This window comes from Brachionichthys hirsutus, chromosome 18 (assembly GCF_040956055.1).
Source record: "Brachionichthys hirsutus isolate HB-005 chromosome 18, CSIRO-AGI_Bhir_v1, whole genome shotgun sequence".
NCBI classification, from domain to species: domain Eukaryota; kingdom Metazoa; phylum Chordata; class Actinopteri; order Lophiiformes; family Brachionichthyidae; genus Brachionichthys; species Brachionichthys hirsutus.
In genome coordinates, this window is record NC_090914.1 from 9,501,672 (window position 1) to 9,518,360 (window position 16,689).

At 47.4% G+C, this 16,689-nt stretch overlaps 1 protein-coding gene across 1 annotated transcript; it reads left to right on the plus strand.

Moving 5' to 3' along the window:
* The first annotated feature begins 1,634 nt into the window (after window positions 1–1,634).
* Window positions 1,635–2,699, plus strand: ap5s1 (adaptor related protein complex 5 subunit sigma 1). The gene is made up of 3 exons (XM_068752329.1): window positions 1,635–1,863; window positions 1,937–2,228; window positions 2,388–2,699. The coding sequence occupies exons 1-3, from the start codon at window positions 1,682–1,684 to the stop codon at window positions 2,514–2,516; spliced, it is 603 nt and encodes a 200-aa protein (XP_068608430.1). The 5' UTR covers window positions 1,635–1,681; the 3' UTR covers window positions 2,517–2,699.
* Window positions 2,700–16,689: the final 13,990 nt, after the last annotated feature.

The following is a 16,689-nucleotide window of genomic DNA, read 5'->3' on the forward strand; positions in this document are numbered from 1 at the left end:
ATGTCTACCTCATTTGTCTGCATGAAGCAATTAATAATTAACCTTCTCACCTTCTTTTCCCTCTTTTCTTTATCTTACAATCATGATTCAATCTAGAAGAGCAGATTTGTTGCTCCAGAAGCATTGAAAAGGCAACAATCTGTCTTGATAGACAGAAGTGATGACTTCATGATTGAACTCAAAATGAATGCTAGCTGTTGCTAATGCTAATGGCCTGCTGAATCTGGATCCATCTGTAAGAGTTGGTACAGCAGCTTCTCTGGACCAGACAAACATTTATTTCAGGTGCTTCACCTTCCTTCAATTCGAACGCTCAGGCCCGTCAGTGATTGGTCCAAACAAAGAACGGGCATCCTGTTGTTGTTCGCCAGCTTCTTTTTTCCATCAGTGACTCACAGAAACCTGCTCAGACTTTTCTTGCTTTCATAAGTAAGCTTCCTGTTGAAACTCTTTTTCTCAGTTTAAATTGCTGCAATGAAAATCTGTGTGGGGGGAAAAAAAAAGAACATTTCAGCTCAAATTTCAATCATTGCAAAACAGGAAACGAGACCGGACTTGAGTTTTGATCATTTCATGAGGAAGAGTCCCCACACTGCTGGACATCCTCCTCAGTTGAGTGGAAGCACGCTCCTTTTAGGCTATATCATGATTTATTTTGCAAATCTGTCTCTTTGCAGTGTCTCATAATTTTCATTAAACCAAAACACACACACACACACACACATCCAACCAAACACAGTTGCTGCTCTCTCAGCTTTGACATGAACAAAAGCAGAATGTGAGCGAGGTTTTATTTGAAATACAGAAATCCCGCCAACCGTTGGAATCAGCACCGCCTCAGGCCTCGAATCGGCCTCGGTGGGTCCGTGCAGGGCAGAGGGTGAGGAGGTTAACAGGGCAGTGGGGTTGAATGGGACCAAAGCTGGTTGAACATTTTCTTTCTTCGCTCCTCAACTTCTTTTCAGGGGCCTCACACTTAGCAGGGCTGCAGAAGCGTGACCGGCAGCAGCTGCTGGATTAACAACTGCCTCTCTTTGTCTGCTGAGACCATGTTCTCATCTCACTCAAGGGAGGCCTCTGTCGTCTTTTCATTCATGTGCTGGACTTCTACTCTCAATCGCTTATAACAGCTGTTCGGCTCAGTTCCACCAACTTCAGCTGTCATTGACGTCGTTTCATGTTTAATTGTTGAAGGATCTTTACATTAAAAATCGACTAACTTTTAATAATAATAAATGGAAGATCTTTAGGTCTGGGTTTATGTGTAAGATGAATATCAGACTTATTGAGCATTTTATTTATTTTTTGACATTATAGTGAGTGAGTTATTAAACTATTTAGTGACTAAATGCAAGCTGGTAGTGTTTTACTTGTTTCTATATAATAAAATTAAATAAAAATAAAATATAATATAACATAACATACTATTCTGTACCATACTATACTATACTATAATAAAATAAAATAATATAATATAAAACAAAACATACTCTACTGTACTATACTATAATATAATATAAAATGGAACACAAGCGCCATCTGTTGGTTTAAGTAATTCAAAACAACGGAAGCCGAGAGCAGTCACGTGACCAACGCGGAAGTTGGGCATCAGCAGCAGAATCGCTGCGGCGGAAGTAAACACAACGTGTCTGTTTTGGTTCTTCTGGCCACGAATGACGACATGGTTCGATGCTTCCTGATCCACACCGTCTGCCCGGTCAGTGCTCTCGGTGCCGGGGAGACTCGGCTGCTTTACTCCCGGGTGTTCGGACCAGACGAAGCCATTTCTACCGAACAGCACCAAGAAATGACCCCGGAGGAGAGGCGACTTCTGCAGAAGGAGAAGCTAGCCGTGGTAGCAAGGTGACGAGGTTTCAAAGCAAGAAGTTAATGTCTCTTTAACTGTTTAATAAACCAGCGATCCTCTGGGTCTCAGGCAGGTCCGGAGCGCCGCCTCCTTGTCCCGGGAGGCCTCGGGCCGAGCTCCGGCGGAGGCGCTGCCCGGCGAGGAGGCGCTGGCCCTGCAGGAGGCGGACACCGGGGTGGTGCGTTTAAGGGCCGGAGACCCCTTCAATGAGGAGACGAGCGCTCTGTGGCTCGGCGTCCAGAGTTTGGGCTTCACGCTGGTCTGCGAGGCCCACGAGAACCTTCTGCTGGCGGAAGGGACGCTGCGGAACCTGAGCCGGCACTGCCTGGAGCAGCTGCACATGCTGGGGCAGGGCAGCGAGGTGAGCGGCGGCAAAACGCACAACATAAATAAAGGTGCGAGAAAATACCACCAGAAACCGGTTAGGGTTAGGGTTGAGCTCTGTTTGGGTCGGGACTCGGGAGTCGGTCGGGTCGCTCAGACGTCCAGAATCTGATTAACAGCTCCCGCCTCCCTCCAGGTCCTGCTGAGGAGCAACCGCGTTGACGCTCTCCTCGGCCGCCTGCTTCCTCACGGGCAGCTCCTCTTCCTCAACCACCGCTTTGCCCAGAGTCTGGAGAAGGAGGTGGCGTCATACATGTCAAAATGACCCGGCGCCCCCGGAATCCCCGGCATCCCCAGCGGCCGGCCGGCTCGGGTTTGATCCCTGATCGCTGCGGCTTCGAGCGTTTTCGACACGACGGACCGAACCGCTGCTCGCCTTCTGCCACGTTTCCGCGGCGACGGAAGGATTAGTAGCAGCTGCTCTTTCAGATTGCGGGAGGTGGAAAAACACAGACACTTGCAGCTCTCTGCTGGCTGCGTGGGGGGAGGGGGGGGCTTCAGCTCAAATCCTGTTTGTCAAACTGAAGAGTGGAAAGGAAAATGTGGCAGATTAAAGAGCGCCACATTCTGATTCACCGCACTCGAGGCGCCGCGGACCCGTCGGGACCTGAGGGTCTGACTTGAATTTGTTTTTGACAATAATGGGGGGGGGGGGGGGGAACTGAATCTCCGGTTTCCCTACGAAGGCGGCGGGCGTTCCTGAAGAGCAGCAGGACCACAATCCCCGTTTGATGTCATCGAGCTGTTGATAATAAAAATTAAAGTGGGAGGCGATTTGAAATATGTTCTCGTGTTACTTCATGCTTGTTATTTACACGACCCCCCCCCCCACATACTGGTTTGAAAGGAGGTTCTTTAGCCTTTATTAAGATGGAACCTTCACCGTAGCATCTTTGCTAAATGTTTTGGCGTGTACCCTGACTTCACAGTCACTAGAACTTCATTTGTGGCACTCGATGGTTTCCTATCACTAGAAGCCCCCCCCCCCCCCCCCCCCCCAAGGTGATGCCACAATTACTGCTCCTCCTCCTGGCATCCTAAAAACCTCTTAAAGCCCAATTGATGTGCTGGCAACCAAATCCAAAACCAGAGCAGGAATTTTATGTGGAGGAAAATATCTGTCAGGGTGCCAATATCACTTTGATCCCCCGCTATTAGAAAATAAAACTGATTTTACCATTACCCAAGGCGTATTCTTTGAGACTTGTGTTGTCTGCAATCAAGGATAAACAGTGTTGTTGTTTTTATTTATTTGTAAATAAAGCAAAACTCTCTTCCTGATCATACTCAAGCATCATCATCATCATGCAGCATCAGGCCTGACAATCCCGGCGCGGCCGCTAGGAGGCAGTATGCAGTCACCGTGACGACAACTGCGGAGAGATGAAAAGCTGAGCTCTCAGCCTTCAATAGCCCTTACAGGGGGAATCAACTGAAGACCATTAGCTGGAGTACATAAAATTCTCATAGCAAAAACAATCTTGTGCTACTAACTATGGCTGCAAAGTGCATTTTAGCAGCCCGACATTTAATAAAAAACAAGCAGATGAAGAGTCGGACAGGCCTCTCAAGGGTGTCCATAAAGGTCAAAGTGCATTAGACAGAAATGCGAGTCAATCAGCGGCAAAACCGTGGAGCTGCTTTCCGCGTGGCCCCGAGTGTATTGCTGTCGAGAGGGACGGCTCTTCCAGAGGATCTTAAACATGCACTTAAGGGATTTAAAAATGCACTACTGTGGGCACATTTTCTGGGGTATTTTTTTCCCCGTCCCTCCACCCGTCCATCCTCTTTTGCTTTATTTGGGGCTATGGTCGCCGTGGCAGCAGCCTAAGCAGCCTCCTCCAGACATCCCTCTCCCCAGCAACACTTTCTCATTCCTCCTAGGGAATCCCAAGGTGCTCCTAGGCCACATTAAATATGAAATCCCTCCAGCAACTTCTGAGACTACTCCGGGATCTCCTCCTGATTGGTCGAGCTCAGACAATCTCCAAAAAGGAGGCGTCCAGATGAAACCCGACCCTCCTCCACTTTTATAAGTTGCCACAGGAGCGCCTCACCCGGCCTCTGTCGCTCATAAGAAAGAGACAAAACCAAACCACAAGCAACATCAATTTACACTGAATATTTTACTCAATCCCACATCGGCCCTGATTCCAACGGTAATCCTCCTCCTCATGGACTGATCCGACCTCCTGATGATGTCATCCCGTGGGGCGGCGGCCTGCCGGCTCATTATCCGGGGAGTCAAACCAGACCAGTGCTGGCATTGTCCCAGCCCATCGCCGTCACTCGCTCCATCCTTTCTTCTTCTTGAGTTTCGTTCTCACCCTCCCACCAGCCTGGAGCTCCAACAAAAGGTTCTCTGATTGAATTTCAGGGCTGCCCATTCAATACTCCGACTCCTTTAAAGACTCTGGTCTCCATATTTTCTGTCTCCTGCCTCATTAGATGTCTCCTTGACGATTGTGCGGCTCGTGGCGAGAGCACTGTGGAGCTCCAGCCAAGGATACAATATGAATTTCAATGCCAGTTGACGACTTATTCACTTTAGCCTTTGTCGGGGAACGTGGCGTGAAAATACCTGAACGCCACGGCGCCCATTCGCACACATAATAGGTGCAATTTCTGTTCCCTTTCATGCATAGACCACGAGCAGTTCAAATATTAATGCAGCACACACACATTTAGTCTATCAGAGATGCTCTCCCTTTGCTTCTCAAATCGTGTTGGATTCCAATTTCAAGCCATTTTATTTTGTGTTAAATGCCTGGCGTCTGAAAGTATCGGCGTGAGACTATTGCAGCATTTCAAACGACTCAATTATGAAAAATAAAATAAAAAAAATCACTCCATTATTTCTTAATTAAGCTCCCTGTGAAGCTCCATCCCTCTGTAGGTTTGCCGTTCATGCTGTTCGCTATCAATAAAAAGGCAGCGCTGTCTCCGGGTAAACATCCGACCTCACGGAGATGTTCGTGCTTCCTTTTTATTTTCCCCTCTCAGATTCATTTGTTGGTCTGTAAATAAGCTAAGGAATAAAGCCATCCAGACTGAGAAAAGGCCAAATGCGATCTGAAAACGATTCCATCTGCCTTTCGTCCGCTTCTGTCTCACAAACGATGCAACGGGCACAGTTCGTTCATATTTCCATCATGTGGGAAACGCTCTGCTTCTTCATTGCTTGCAATTTCTTAACAGTAATTACAATAATAGCGCTGAGGTTATGGCTCGCTCTCTGTCAGAAAACACGTCGTTCTGGGTTGTAATCTGTGCAAATGTGATCCAGCAGTAAATGTTATGGCCTCATCAGTAAATTTTAATCTGGGATCGTCTGACTGTAAATATGTAGTCAGATGGTGCATCGTTGTATTCCTCTCATTGGGTCTGACCCTCAACCCTCCCTCACGTCTCCTACCTACACGACTCTTTGCTTGGGTCAGAATTCCCCAGGAGGACGAGGCCCCTTTCTGGATGGCGTGAACGTCGGCTGACTGTGGCTATAGCTTCGGCCCTAACGCGGTTGCTTTATTAAACACTTCTGGCTGACGGTGCTGCTAATGAGTGCAGCCGGAGTGCTGTTTACCAGGAGCTCAGCTCGAACCGGCGAAAATCTCCCGGGAGCTGCAGAGCGGTTGTAAACCTCCGAGTTTTATTTAAATACCAAAAACATTCCTCTCTGTCCTGAACTTTGTGAGTTCATTTTGCGTAATCTATTTGCGCCTCCTCAGAATATGAATATTTTGTGTCTCTAGCTTTCGCACCAGTGCACTGCAGTCCATTAGCAGCTTTGCATCCCACACAGCGCTGATTGCACGTGAGCGCCCTGAGTGGGATAACACAGTGCAAAAGTGCCTCATTATAGCTGCTTTCCAAATTAAATGGAGACGATGCATTATTCATTCGTGAATCCCCCGTGTGTAAGTCCCGACAGGAGAACGGGAGCCGTGCTTCTGCCGTCGGCTGGGACCCGGGAGAACCCATCCAACGCTCGCTCACATTAATCACAGGATATCCAGGAGGCCTTCTCCCCATACCTGCATCCTCTCTTTGTCTGGCACAAAAACACATATCATCGATGTAATTGTCCAAGTTCTTTCCTGGTCTGCATTTCTAGATGTCATAACAAGTATTTTACGTTAGATTGGAGGACATGATAGATGGCAAATGGAGTGCTGGTATACGAAAAGGTACATTGTCTCCACTCAGAGAACCCAAACCTCCACCAAAACAGCTTTGTTTATCCATTAAGCCATCGCTCAGCATAAGACAGCTAAAACATCATGACTTTATTTCTGTGTTTATAGCACAGAGACTTGTTCGAGGCTACCTGCTAGCTTGGGCCAATGGAAAGAACATAAAATAAACCAGTAACCACCTGTTAGGTTTTATTGTTGTCTCGGGAACAAATGCATTATGATTAAAAATGAAGTGCAGGGAATTTTAAGTCACGTTACGCTGTGGAAGTGCATTTATGGCAACATCCCAGCCGTTCCTTCCCTCTTCGGTTCAAGTTCCACTTCAGCCAAATTTACTGTCTTGGCGGAGATAAAAAAAATTAGACGGCAGCAGGACACCGCTGCAGCCTGTTGTCTGTCCATCGTGCTTTCGTGTGTAATTTATTTCCAGTTTTATTTTGAAGGGTTCGTTTCCCTCCAATATCAGTGTTGACCATCTTCATCTGTGTGTGATCCCCGCTGCTTCTCTGCAGTGATCTACCTGAGGAGAAAAGTCCCCCCCCCGGGCTGGCCTTCCTGACGCAACCCTCGTGTCTTCCAGAATGTGGACACAAACACAGAATATCACGGTAAATCTACATTTGTTCTTTCTCTGCGTTAGAAACACTCGGTGCTTCTTTGACAACGAGCGATTTGCATCTCGTGTCTTCTGCAGCAAATTGCAGTCGCACCTCCGGATGCTTGTTTGTGCAACGTGATCCAGTTTTAAAGAGGGAATTGCAATTAGGGGGGAGGGGGGGGGAGTGGGTCAATCAGGAATGTGTAGTGGACGGCACTATTTGCCTGTCATGTCAGGAGTGGCCCCCGGGGTCAGTTGCGTTGGGCAGGTTGAATCTACTCTAAAAACAAGCCTGTCCAGCTTTTACACATGATGGGATGTCTCATCAGGGCGCCGATTTTAGTTTCCATATTTGATGCTTAAGGTTACAAGGACTGCAAATGACAAGGTCGGAAATTGCAGTTATTCCAAATTCTAAACGCCTCAGACTCGAGTGCGTCGCTGGCTGGTCTCTGAAATGCTTCCCCGCAATGTGGACGGAAACGAGAGGAAATAATTCACTCTTCTTATGGAACTAAGTCATGAAATCGTGTGCAGTTTTTATGAGCTCATGTATCACGGGAATGAAAAGAGAGATCAATTTGCCAGAAATGGATGGAAATGAAGTCGATGTGGAAATAAGTAATGGAGGAAGCGATTCTTTCAGTTGGAAGTAAAATTTAAATGCGTTGGGAAGTTATGGGCTGAAAATGGGACAGCAGAGCGTCTGATGGGTCAGAAGTGTCACCTCATCGGCTGAGACTAAATAAACCCACGCAGGTTCAGACTATTCCAGTGCAGCTTTAGCACAAAAGCATTCTTCTACTGCCATGTTGTCACGGCGACCTCGTTGCTGCACCTGCACCAACGATCCCTTTGGTCGCTGATAGCGACACGCATGCCATCAATCGACTTGCCTTCAGCCGGCCCGAGGGCCACAATTAGCCGACTAAAGGTCATCTCAATCAATTCCAATTTCACCTCTTGTGGAGCAGATTGAGAACACAAGGGGTTAATTATCCCTCCGCTGCATCGATTGGGGTTTCTCCTCGCCTATTAATTAGGCTGACTGATTTGGTGCCAGGGTTGGAGTGAGATGCAAAGGCAAGCCGGAATGGAGACCTCCACAATTGAGGCCCCTCCCCCTCTCCTTGCGTTCCAGCCACGCTTTCGCCATCGGGGTGAATGACTCGGTTGTCTTTCCCCCTCCTCGTTCCAAACTTGCTTTGATGGATGCTTTTTCTACCACTCAGATGGCTGAGACTGTGCATATCGTATGTTACTGACCTATGAACGGTAGATTTGCTGCAACGCGTGTATTTTGCATGATTCAGAGGTGCGTTTTCCTCTTTGAGGAAGAGGAGGCCTCTCCAAGCTGTCTTTTTGTCATGTCCCGTTGATGGGCGTATGATTATGGAATGATAAAAGCCGCCACAGACGCGTATATATGCTTCTGAGTTCTCCACGTGTGCCGGTTCAACTGCGTCCCGGCTATGCTCCGCTGTGAAAGTGACGAAGACGGTCCTAATTGAAATCCCTCCCTATACGCCCGACAGAGGAGATGGAGCCGTTGAAAAGCCTGTAATTACCGAGGCCGCTAATGAGAGATAATTGGGTCATACGGCAATGTCTCTGCTGCCAGAGTGGTCGGGAATAAAAAGGTTGGCAAACTTATGAGCTCCTGTTGCTCATCAGAGCAATTACAAAAATGAGCGGCTCATTAGTAACGAGTTGTCATTTTAAAAAGACCGTTTCTCATTAGCGATGGCGAATACCGGCGACTCAGACGCAGACCCGGGTTCCACAAAAGGAGCCCCAAGACGAGATGCAACAGGAAAGCTTCAAATTTAAAAAGCTGACTATTTAATCTGTTATATGAACTGCCATAGTGGAATAAAGTGAATTGAGGCATTTCGTTCTTTTTTGGTGTAAAGTTAGTTTGTTAATTTCTTCACATTGGGTTCGCCTGAATCTTTCTGTAAATTCCATCGCTGTTCAAAAACGCAGTCAAAAAAGTGAAATATTTGCCTCTTAATTCCCGCAAGAAGCAAATAAACAACAGTAAGAATATTTCTCCTGAGCGAAGTGCAACGCGTGACGCTGTACTTTTTATTTTTGGCATTCTGCAGCTGATTTGCTGCATTTCTTTTCAGCTTAAGCTCCACAACACGCTTGATTTTAATTTTGGGCTGTGAGTCCAGACGACCGTGAGCGAATTTCATGTAAAACACCGACGCCCCCGACACGAGTGGAGGTGAATTAGCTCTCAAGTGTCCCTGGAAATCCCGAGGAACTTGAGCCGCCCTGCATAAGTGGAGCAACAAATGAGTTGCACTCCCGCATTCATGATGCCGATCTTCCACACGCGGGTCTCCTCTGTATTTCGTCTACATTCGTGTCGTTTTATTTATTGCTCCAATCTCAGTGGACTCTGTTTTGCAGTAAAGCCCTCATGAATAAATGCAGCTTCGACGCGATGTCGGTGAAGTGATTGCGAGGATGAGGAGGTTGAAACGGTGGGACGACTGCTGCAGGAGTCGCTGCTATGATGGCCTGAGTGGTGTCATTATGTGGATGCTTTTAAAAGGCTCTGTACACAAAGTGCTTCATCTCCTCCCTCGACATGTTTGTGCATAATTAGCTTTTCCCTTTACCTCGTTGTACAAGGCTAACACGAAATATTTTTCACTTCTTGCTTTGAGTGTGGCGCGCAGTTTATGGCAAACACTTATCCTTTCTCTGTACTTTTACTAGACATGTGGAGGTGGGCGGGACCAGCTGGTGGGAGACAGCCAATGAAAGGCAAGCATAGATGAGCAAAACTAAAAGAAAAGTGATGGAATATTAGAGTATTGAAATAAATAAAATATATAAATCTGTTCAAAGGACATGAGTTGAGGGCTGCGTTAGCCTAGCGGGCTGCTGGGCTGGTGCATCCTTGGAATCCCTGCAGGGCTGATCCCGGAGTTTTCTGAGGTCACATCTGTCGCTCTGACCAGCTTTGCTACGACGATGCGTTCAGTATGTTCAATATCTCCCGGGTAAAACTGCAAGCGGCTTGTTTTCTGACGCTACCACACTGATTGAATCACTAAAATCCAACTTTGGCCCCTTTTAGAGGATCCCCCTCCCCTCTGAATGATGAGCAATGGGTGAACATTGAAGTGCGGGTTGCAGATTCTCTTGATTGGCATTTTTCTTCATGTTTTGCAGTGTTTGTGTCCAGTACCTCCCTCTCATAATTTTTTAATGGCTTAAAAGGATCGAGTGCTGCGAGCAGGTGACTCGTGTAGTGTGCCGAACTCACGACGCACTCCTCCTCATCCTCTTCGTTGGATGGTCAAGCAGAGCAGATTCATCCACGTGTCTTTTTACCGGAAGGCCGGCGTGGAGGAGTCCGGGGTCCAGCTGAGGAAAGCCGTAATGGGCTCCTCCAGAGCTCCTCAGTTTAATGACCTACTCGGCTTCTCAATCATTGAAATGATCTCCAGTTAAGTGGGCAGCAACCTGCCCCCCCCTCTATTTTTATGCATTACCTTGTTTTCGGTTCCTCACATCATTTTCACAGCGTTCTTGTTTGAAGATTGCACTTTTTGTAGGCTGGTGGGATCAGACAAATATTCATCCCTGCCTGCCAATAGAGACAAAGGAGGGGCGTGAAAATGCATGCAACGGTGATGTGTGATGGGAGTCAGCCTTGATGGATGTGAAGTCGGTTGAGGGGGGAGGAGAGGCCTCGGTTCTGAGACTCTTTGACCGGATGAGCGAGACAAGTTGGACGCCGAGAAATGGAGCAGCGGAAAACAGACGGCCTGAAACGCGGGAAGAGATTGCTTCGGAGAACGGCGGAGAGGGGGGAAAATGACAAAAGGCGTGAAAAGGAGGGGCTTCAGATGGGGGATGGGGAGTGTTTTGGAAAGATGAGTAATTTGAAGTGGCGTCAGAGTGGCAAAGGATGAGCCTGGAGCGACGGGCCGACGGCGTGAGAGGAGAGAAAGGTGTGGCAGTTTGGCGTTGGCGTAAAGAATGATTTATCCCCAGATGAAGACAGAAGCCGACCTCCCCTTTCCCCTCCTTCCTCCTGCTCCTCCTGCGCCTCCCAGCTCCTCCTGAGTGCTGGCTGCTCGCTTCCTCGAGGACCGGCTGCCGCTGCTCTCCGGTTTGGGGATAAGTAAACAAGGCTGTTGCTCACAGATGGGACCGTCGAAGATGGATGGGCTTGTCTCGGAAACAAGCGCGCGTGCAGACGCACGCGCAAAATCCACTCGCGCTGTGCCAAAGTGTGGCAGCGCGGAAGGGGAAAACAAATAGTCCCACAAAGAGACTCACTGGAAGAATCACTTTAGGCAAAAACAAGGCTGTAGTGTCTGTTGTTTGTGGGGGTGGGCACGACTCCGGGGGGGTGGGAAGTGGTGCTGCATTCAATGGAGGTGAAGCTGGAGGCACACCTACGTGGTTCACCTGCTGTGTGTGTGTGTGTGTGGCTGAAAACCTCAAGGTTCTCTTTCATTAAGCTGCGACCCGTTTCCTCCACGCTTTCCTTCGACGCCGCCTGCGTTGTGCGGGAACCTTCCAGACATGGAGAGCATGCAAATAACGAGCAGGCACCTTGGATAGACGGCTCTAAATCAGGACGGGCGTCGCCGGGGAAACAAATAAAACAGTCATCAGCCGCACGCGTTTCATTTGTCAGCGAGCCACAGGCGTGAAAGCGGCGTTCTCCACATGAAGGAGAGAAATATCAAGGTAGAGGAGTTCAAACCTGGTCACGCCGCCGTCGCTCGCGTTGACCGGCGCCGTTTGAAGCATGAAAAAAACAGGAGATGGCCGTTCATTATTGCTTAATGCTAATGCAGCATCGATCACGGCTCTCCTCGTGCAGTCGCTGCATCGCCGTAAGAAGACGGCGGCTAAAAATAGGCCTGTAATATCTGCAGCGGCTTCCTCTTCTGTAAAGCTGACGGGTCCGGATGTTGATGGATGGTTTCCAGCTTCCTGCCAGCACTCTACAGCGTTAGTTTATGAAAGCCGATGGCACGCGCGCCTCTGCGACTCGGAGCTTCATGAAAGCGGCATCACCTTGAGTGGAGGTCAAGCGCTGATGGCATTTCACGGTGACCTTCTGGCCAAAAATGCGCCTTGAAAGAGAAGAGATGTTTACTTCTAGCAGCTGTAAAAGAACATTTAAAGTTATTGCAGCTCGGGTGATGCATGTTGTTGTCCTCCTAAATCACAGAGATTCTTGTAAACACTTTGGAAATGAGCGTTTTTCTTCCAACCGCAAACGGCGGGAACATTTGGCGTGGCCGGCCTGGAAGTCTGAAAGGGAAGCGGTCCATTCCGATGACGACAATGCTATCGCTTTAGCGCTTACGGGTTTAGCGTATTGTTGTCGCCGCTCGCCAGATGAAACGTTCTCTCTGCTCGGTGAAAGGAATAAACGCTCGAACCCCGGGAAAATATTTTAAGCACCACAAATATGCGATTCTTCATTCAAGTCGTTTCCTCACCATTGAATCATCAAAGGATCCAACATGTGACAAACCGTCCATTTAAATGAGACCTGCTGCGACGTGAAGGACGGCAATTTTTTTTATGTACTTATATTTTCGCCAGGACCCGAACTCTAATGATTGAAAAGATATTGATTTGTTCAGATTTTTGCGACAAATCAGTTTATCATTCTTCACGAGAAACCATTTTCTGTCACAACAACTTTTTTAAAGTAATGACTGTAGAGAACAACCAGAAACCAACAGATGCATCTTATAATCCAATCGATAGCGGTGATGCTGCAGCTATGAATTCAGTATTGATTCTCTGTTGGAAAATATTGAAAAATGATGTCACCTTTCCCGCAGCCCGAGGTAACCCCGGCCAGGTGTTTCCACCGCAGTGACATCACGGAGAGGAAATGCATCGACTAGTCCTCTTCGTGATCTTTAATTTAATAATTGATGATGAAACTTTTATAGCTTTATATTCAATTGCCTTATTTGTAGGATCCCATATGTGTGTAAGCAGCTCCTCATGACCCAACGGTACCAGAGCCAGAACGCCATCACACTTCAGGCGTTTCTTGGAACCGACAGCTTACTGCGGCTAATCTGTCTGAAATGGAATGGCTTCCTGTCGTGGGCACGTTTTGGTTCTTGAGCAGAGGGCTCTTGATCCCGATCCATCTTTTTTGCTGCCTGGTTTCCAGCGGCTTGTGTTTACTGTATGTGTGACCGTGTTCTGATCCGTCTGTATGAACAATGTCAGGACTGGCTGTTGTGATAACGGAGCTTCTCTCTGTGGGAACACGCCGGCATTATCGTCACTCTTGCTTATTTTCAAGCTGCATATACATTTTACGTCCCGACTCTCGATGAAAATGCAGAGATGCTCGATTTTTAGACTGAAGTCACTTTGCATCCGGCGTGATGGACGGTGGGTCGTCCCAGAGGGGCGCGGCACGCCGGCTTGCCCCTCATCGGCGAGATTCTTCCAGAGCCACCAGCAGTTTGAAAGTTTACCTGTTGACACCGACGAGCGGCGAACGAGGCACATGCCCTTACGAAGGGAAGCTGGCTTTTGGAAGGACACAACTCTAATTCTATAAGATCAAAGCTATACTTAAGCCGTATTTGTCCAACCTTTTTTTTGGATGGCCTCCAGATTGCAGCCCTGCTGGAATCACCGACACCTGTCGATTGCAGTCATAACAATTTGGCGATGAGCTTCAGGAGTCGTAAAAATGGGATTTCGGCTGCCACGGGGTGTGTGGTTAAAAACACGCTCAGATGGGATGAGGATATTTCCTAAAAGCTTAGTGTTTCCAGGAAAGGAAAAGCAATCATGGGTTTTTCTTTCTTTCCAGAAATACACACCATTATGGAAACCAGCAGTCCATTACAGCATCTTCATTCCAATATTTAAAATTTATTTTGGCACTTTTTAAAGGCAACATGGATTGCTAACACTGTAGCTGCCAGCCTCCTCACAAAAGCAGTTTTTAATATTAAGAGCTTTTTTTGTGGCTTATGATGAAAGAACATTAATACCGAATTCATTAAGTCTCAATTAGGCTTCAGAAGCCTTTCTGATTATGTAAAGGTAGAAGCTAGAGTACGGTCCGCGCAAAAGTTTGATACCTGAAGATTGTATTGCAACTTCAGTGTTTCTTGCTTTGCTTTCCCCAAAGTTGTGTTACACGACGTGAAAGGGAAATAGCTGGCGCCAAAACAATCCGAAATGAGAATAAAGATTACATTCCAAATCCTCCCTGAATGTGCACTGAAATAAAAAGAGAGGTTTTCGGAGTCGTCTCTGCCCGGAGCTCGCCTCCAGACCGAGGACACGCCTCCCATTTCTACCGCCGCTGCGAGTAAAGCTGCGGTAAGCGCAGAATAAAACCTACATTTTTAAAGACTTTGTTTTGCATGCTGCAACGATATCAGTACTTTTGCAGCAGACCTGAGACTTGAGCAGACACTTAGTATTATAACTTTATTCCGTTTTAAAAAAATTCATTCATTTCCACACAAAACTAACTTATCTCCTCCTCTCGGACAATTTGCATACTCTGACAAGTTCGCAAAGTTTTTAAAGATTGAAAATGTTCCTCCTGAGACTGACTCAAAAGTGCCGTGGTAGTTTAGTGAGTAGGCAGTAAACGCTGTGGACATCCATAATGGCTTCATGATTCATTAAAGCAGCTTTATATCAGGAGGCAGGAAGCAAATCCGGACTTTGTATTTCCTGATTTTGTGAGGATCCTGACCTCCAGTGACTTCCACCTGCCCCCAGCCCCACTTCTGATGACTAAGATCTCGTTATCCTTGGATCTCGGGTGTTAAATCTCCGTTCTGCAGTGCCCCCATGTTGTTGTGTCTTCCGGTAAAGGATTTTATTGGATGAGAGCGAGGTGATGGATAAGGTCTGTTCCCGAGATCCTTCGCCCAGGGAACGTATCATCGGTGTCAGACTGTGATGGCGACTCGAGGTGATGGGTGTCAAGCGCCGAAGCGGGAGGGAGGAGGCGCAGATCAGAGCAATGACGGTATCCTCATCGTGATCGAGTCTGCCCGTGGCCCCTCTCCACTTAGGAGTGGACTCCATCCGTTCTTAAAAAGGAGGTGAAATGATGCTCCTTTCTGTCAACTTTTCTGAATTCGGTGCTTTGAAACGGAACAAACGTGCGCTTGTCTTTCCCAAGGACAAACTAATGGAGCTCATATCTGCTGAAAGATGCAACGTGTCTCACGGTGGTTCTCCAAGGTTCACGCCACATATGATATGTTTGTCATGAGTATAATGAATTTGGTTTTGTGATGAAGTCGGCTGTGTCCTAGCGGATGCTAAATGTTCATCAGACACAAGAGTAGATGTGCCGACCGTAGAACAAATGATGGAGACACTTTTTATTTTTCATTATTAGCAGAATACTAGCATCGTATGGCTCATGGCTGACAAAAGCACAATACGAGTGTGTTGTCTTCTGTCGTGAGTCGAGGGAATGCGCCACTCCTCTGAGAGATTTGCAAAAATCACTGTCTGTTGTGATGTCAGCTTGTCTCTATCGGGCTTACAGTTCGTGCAAATAGTGCTTTAGCCTTAAACGGCAATTTGCCAGTCTGATCAGCTAAGAGCTTCTGACAGCGGTGTCGTTGAGCAACGTTTCTGGGACGAGGCGGGGATCACTCCGTTGCCCTCATTGATACGGTACTCCGCTGGTGGGATTAGCTTCAAATCCGCAAATCCTCAGCAGGGAAGGCAGTCGTCGAACCTGCCGCAGCGGGGCTCGCTTCTATTTTTATTTTTTTAACTCTTTTCAGCTCTTAGTCAGCCTTGGTGCAAAAACATCAAAATATATTAGTAGTTCAGCAAAAAGTACCACACATGAAGTAATTATTCAGGTCGGCGTCCACCAAGGGAAACAACAGGAAGACGGAATGAGACGCAAACTCAAAGTTAAGGACTGATAATGAGCGGTTGCTGTGTTTCTTTGGGGGGGGGTCGGTGTGTAGCCCAACTCCAAGGTGTTCCTGAGACGATTAGGAGGTGTTTGGAGGCTGATAAGCGCACCGATTACCTGAGCGCCTCTGCAGTGGAGTTGAAAGTTAAGCCTTTAGTCTGTGATGAGTAATTGGGCTTCTGGCTATACAAACAACATAATACATAATCAATGAAGAGCTGATATGCAAAACACATTTAGAGTAAACAATGTGAGCTGCCACAAAGGGAGTTAATGAGGGAGTCGAGCTAAAGGAGTAAAGCACGCCGTATAGACGAGTCGGCAAGGTCAGGAGCGGAACACGTGGGTTTCATGACGGGATTGAAGCGCATTCAACTGCGAAGACGCTCATTACTACAATCAATGGGACATTTGACCCTTTTTTTGCCTTGACAAGCAGCTTAATTATCCCCATGCAAAATTTCAATAGCGCAAAACATTCTACACCCGACTAAGTTCAGCGGTTTAACGTTTTTTTTCAAATATTCAGGTTACACCGGTGTCTTGGATCGCGTGCGTTTCAAGTTCTGTTCCCATTTGGCATGCACCTTTGTGCGCACGACTTTCCACTGATCGGCTAGAACCGATGTTACATCGTCGATGAGCCCCGTCTGCGGCTCTTGCAGGTTTCAGCTTGAACAGATTTGTCTAAATGAGCCAGTAAAAT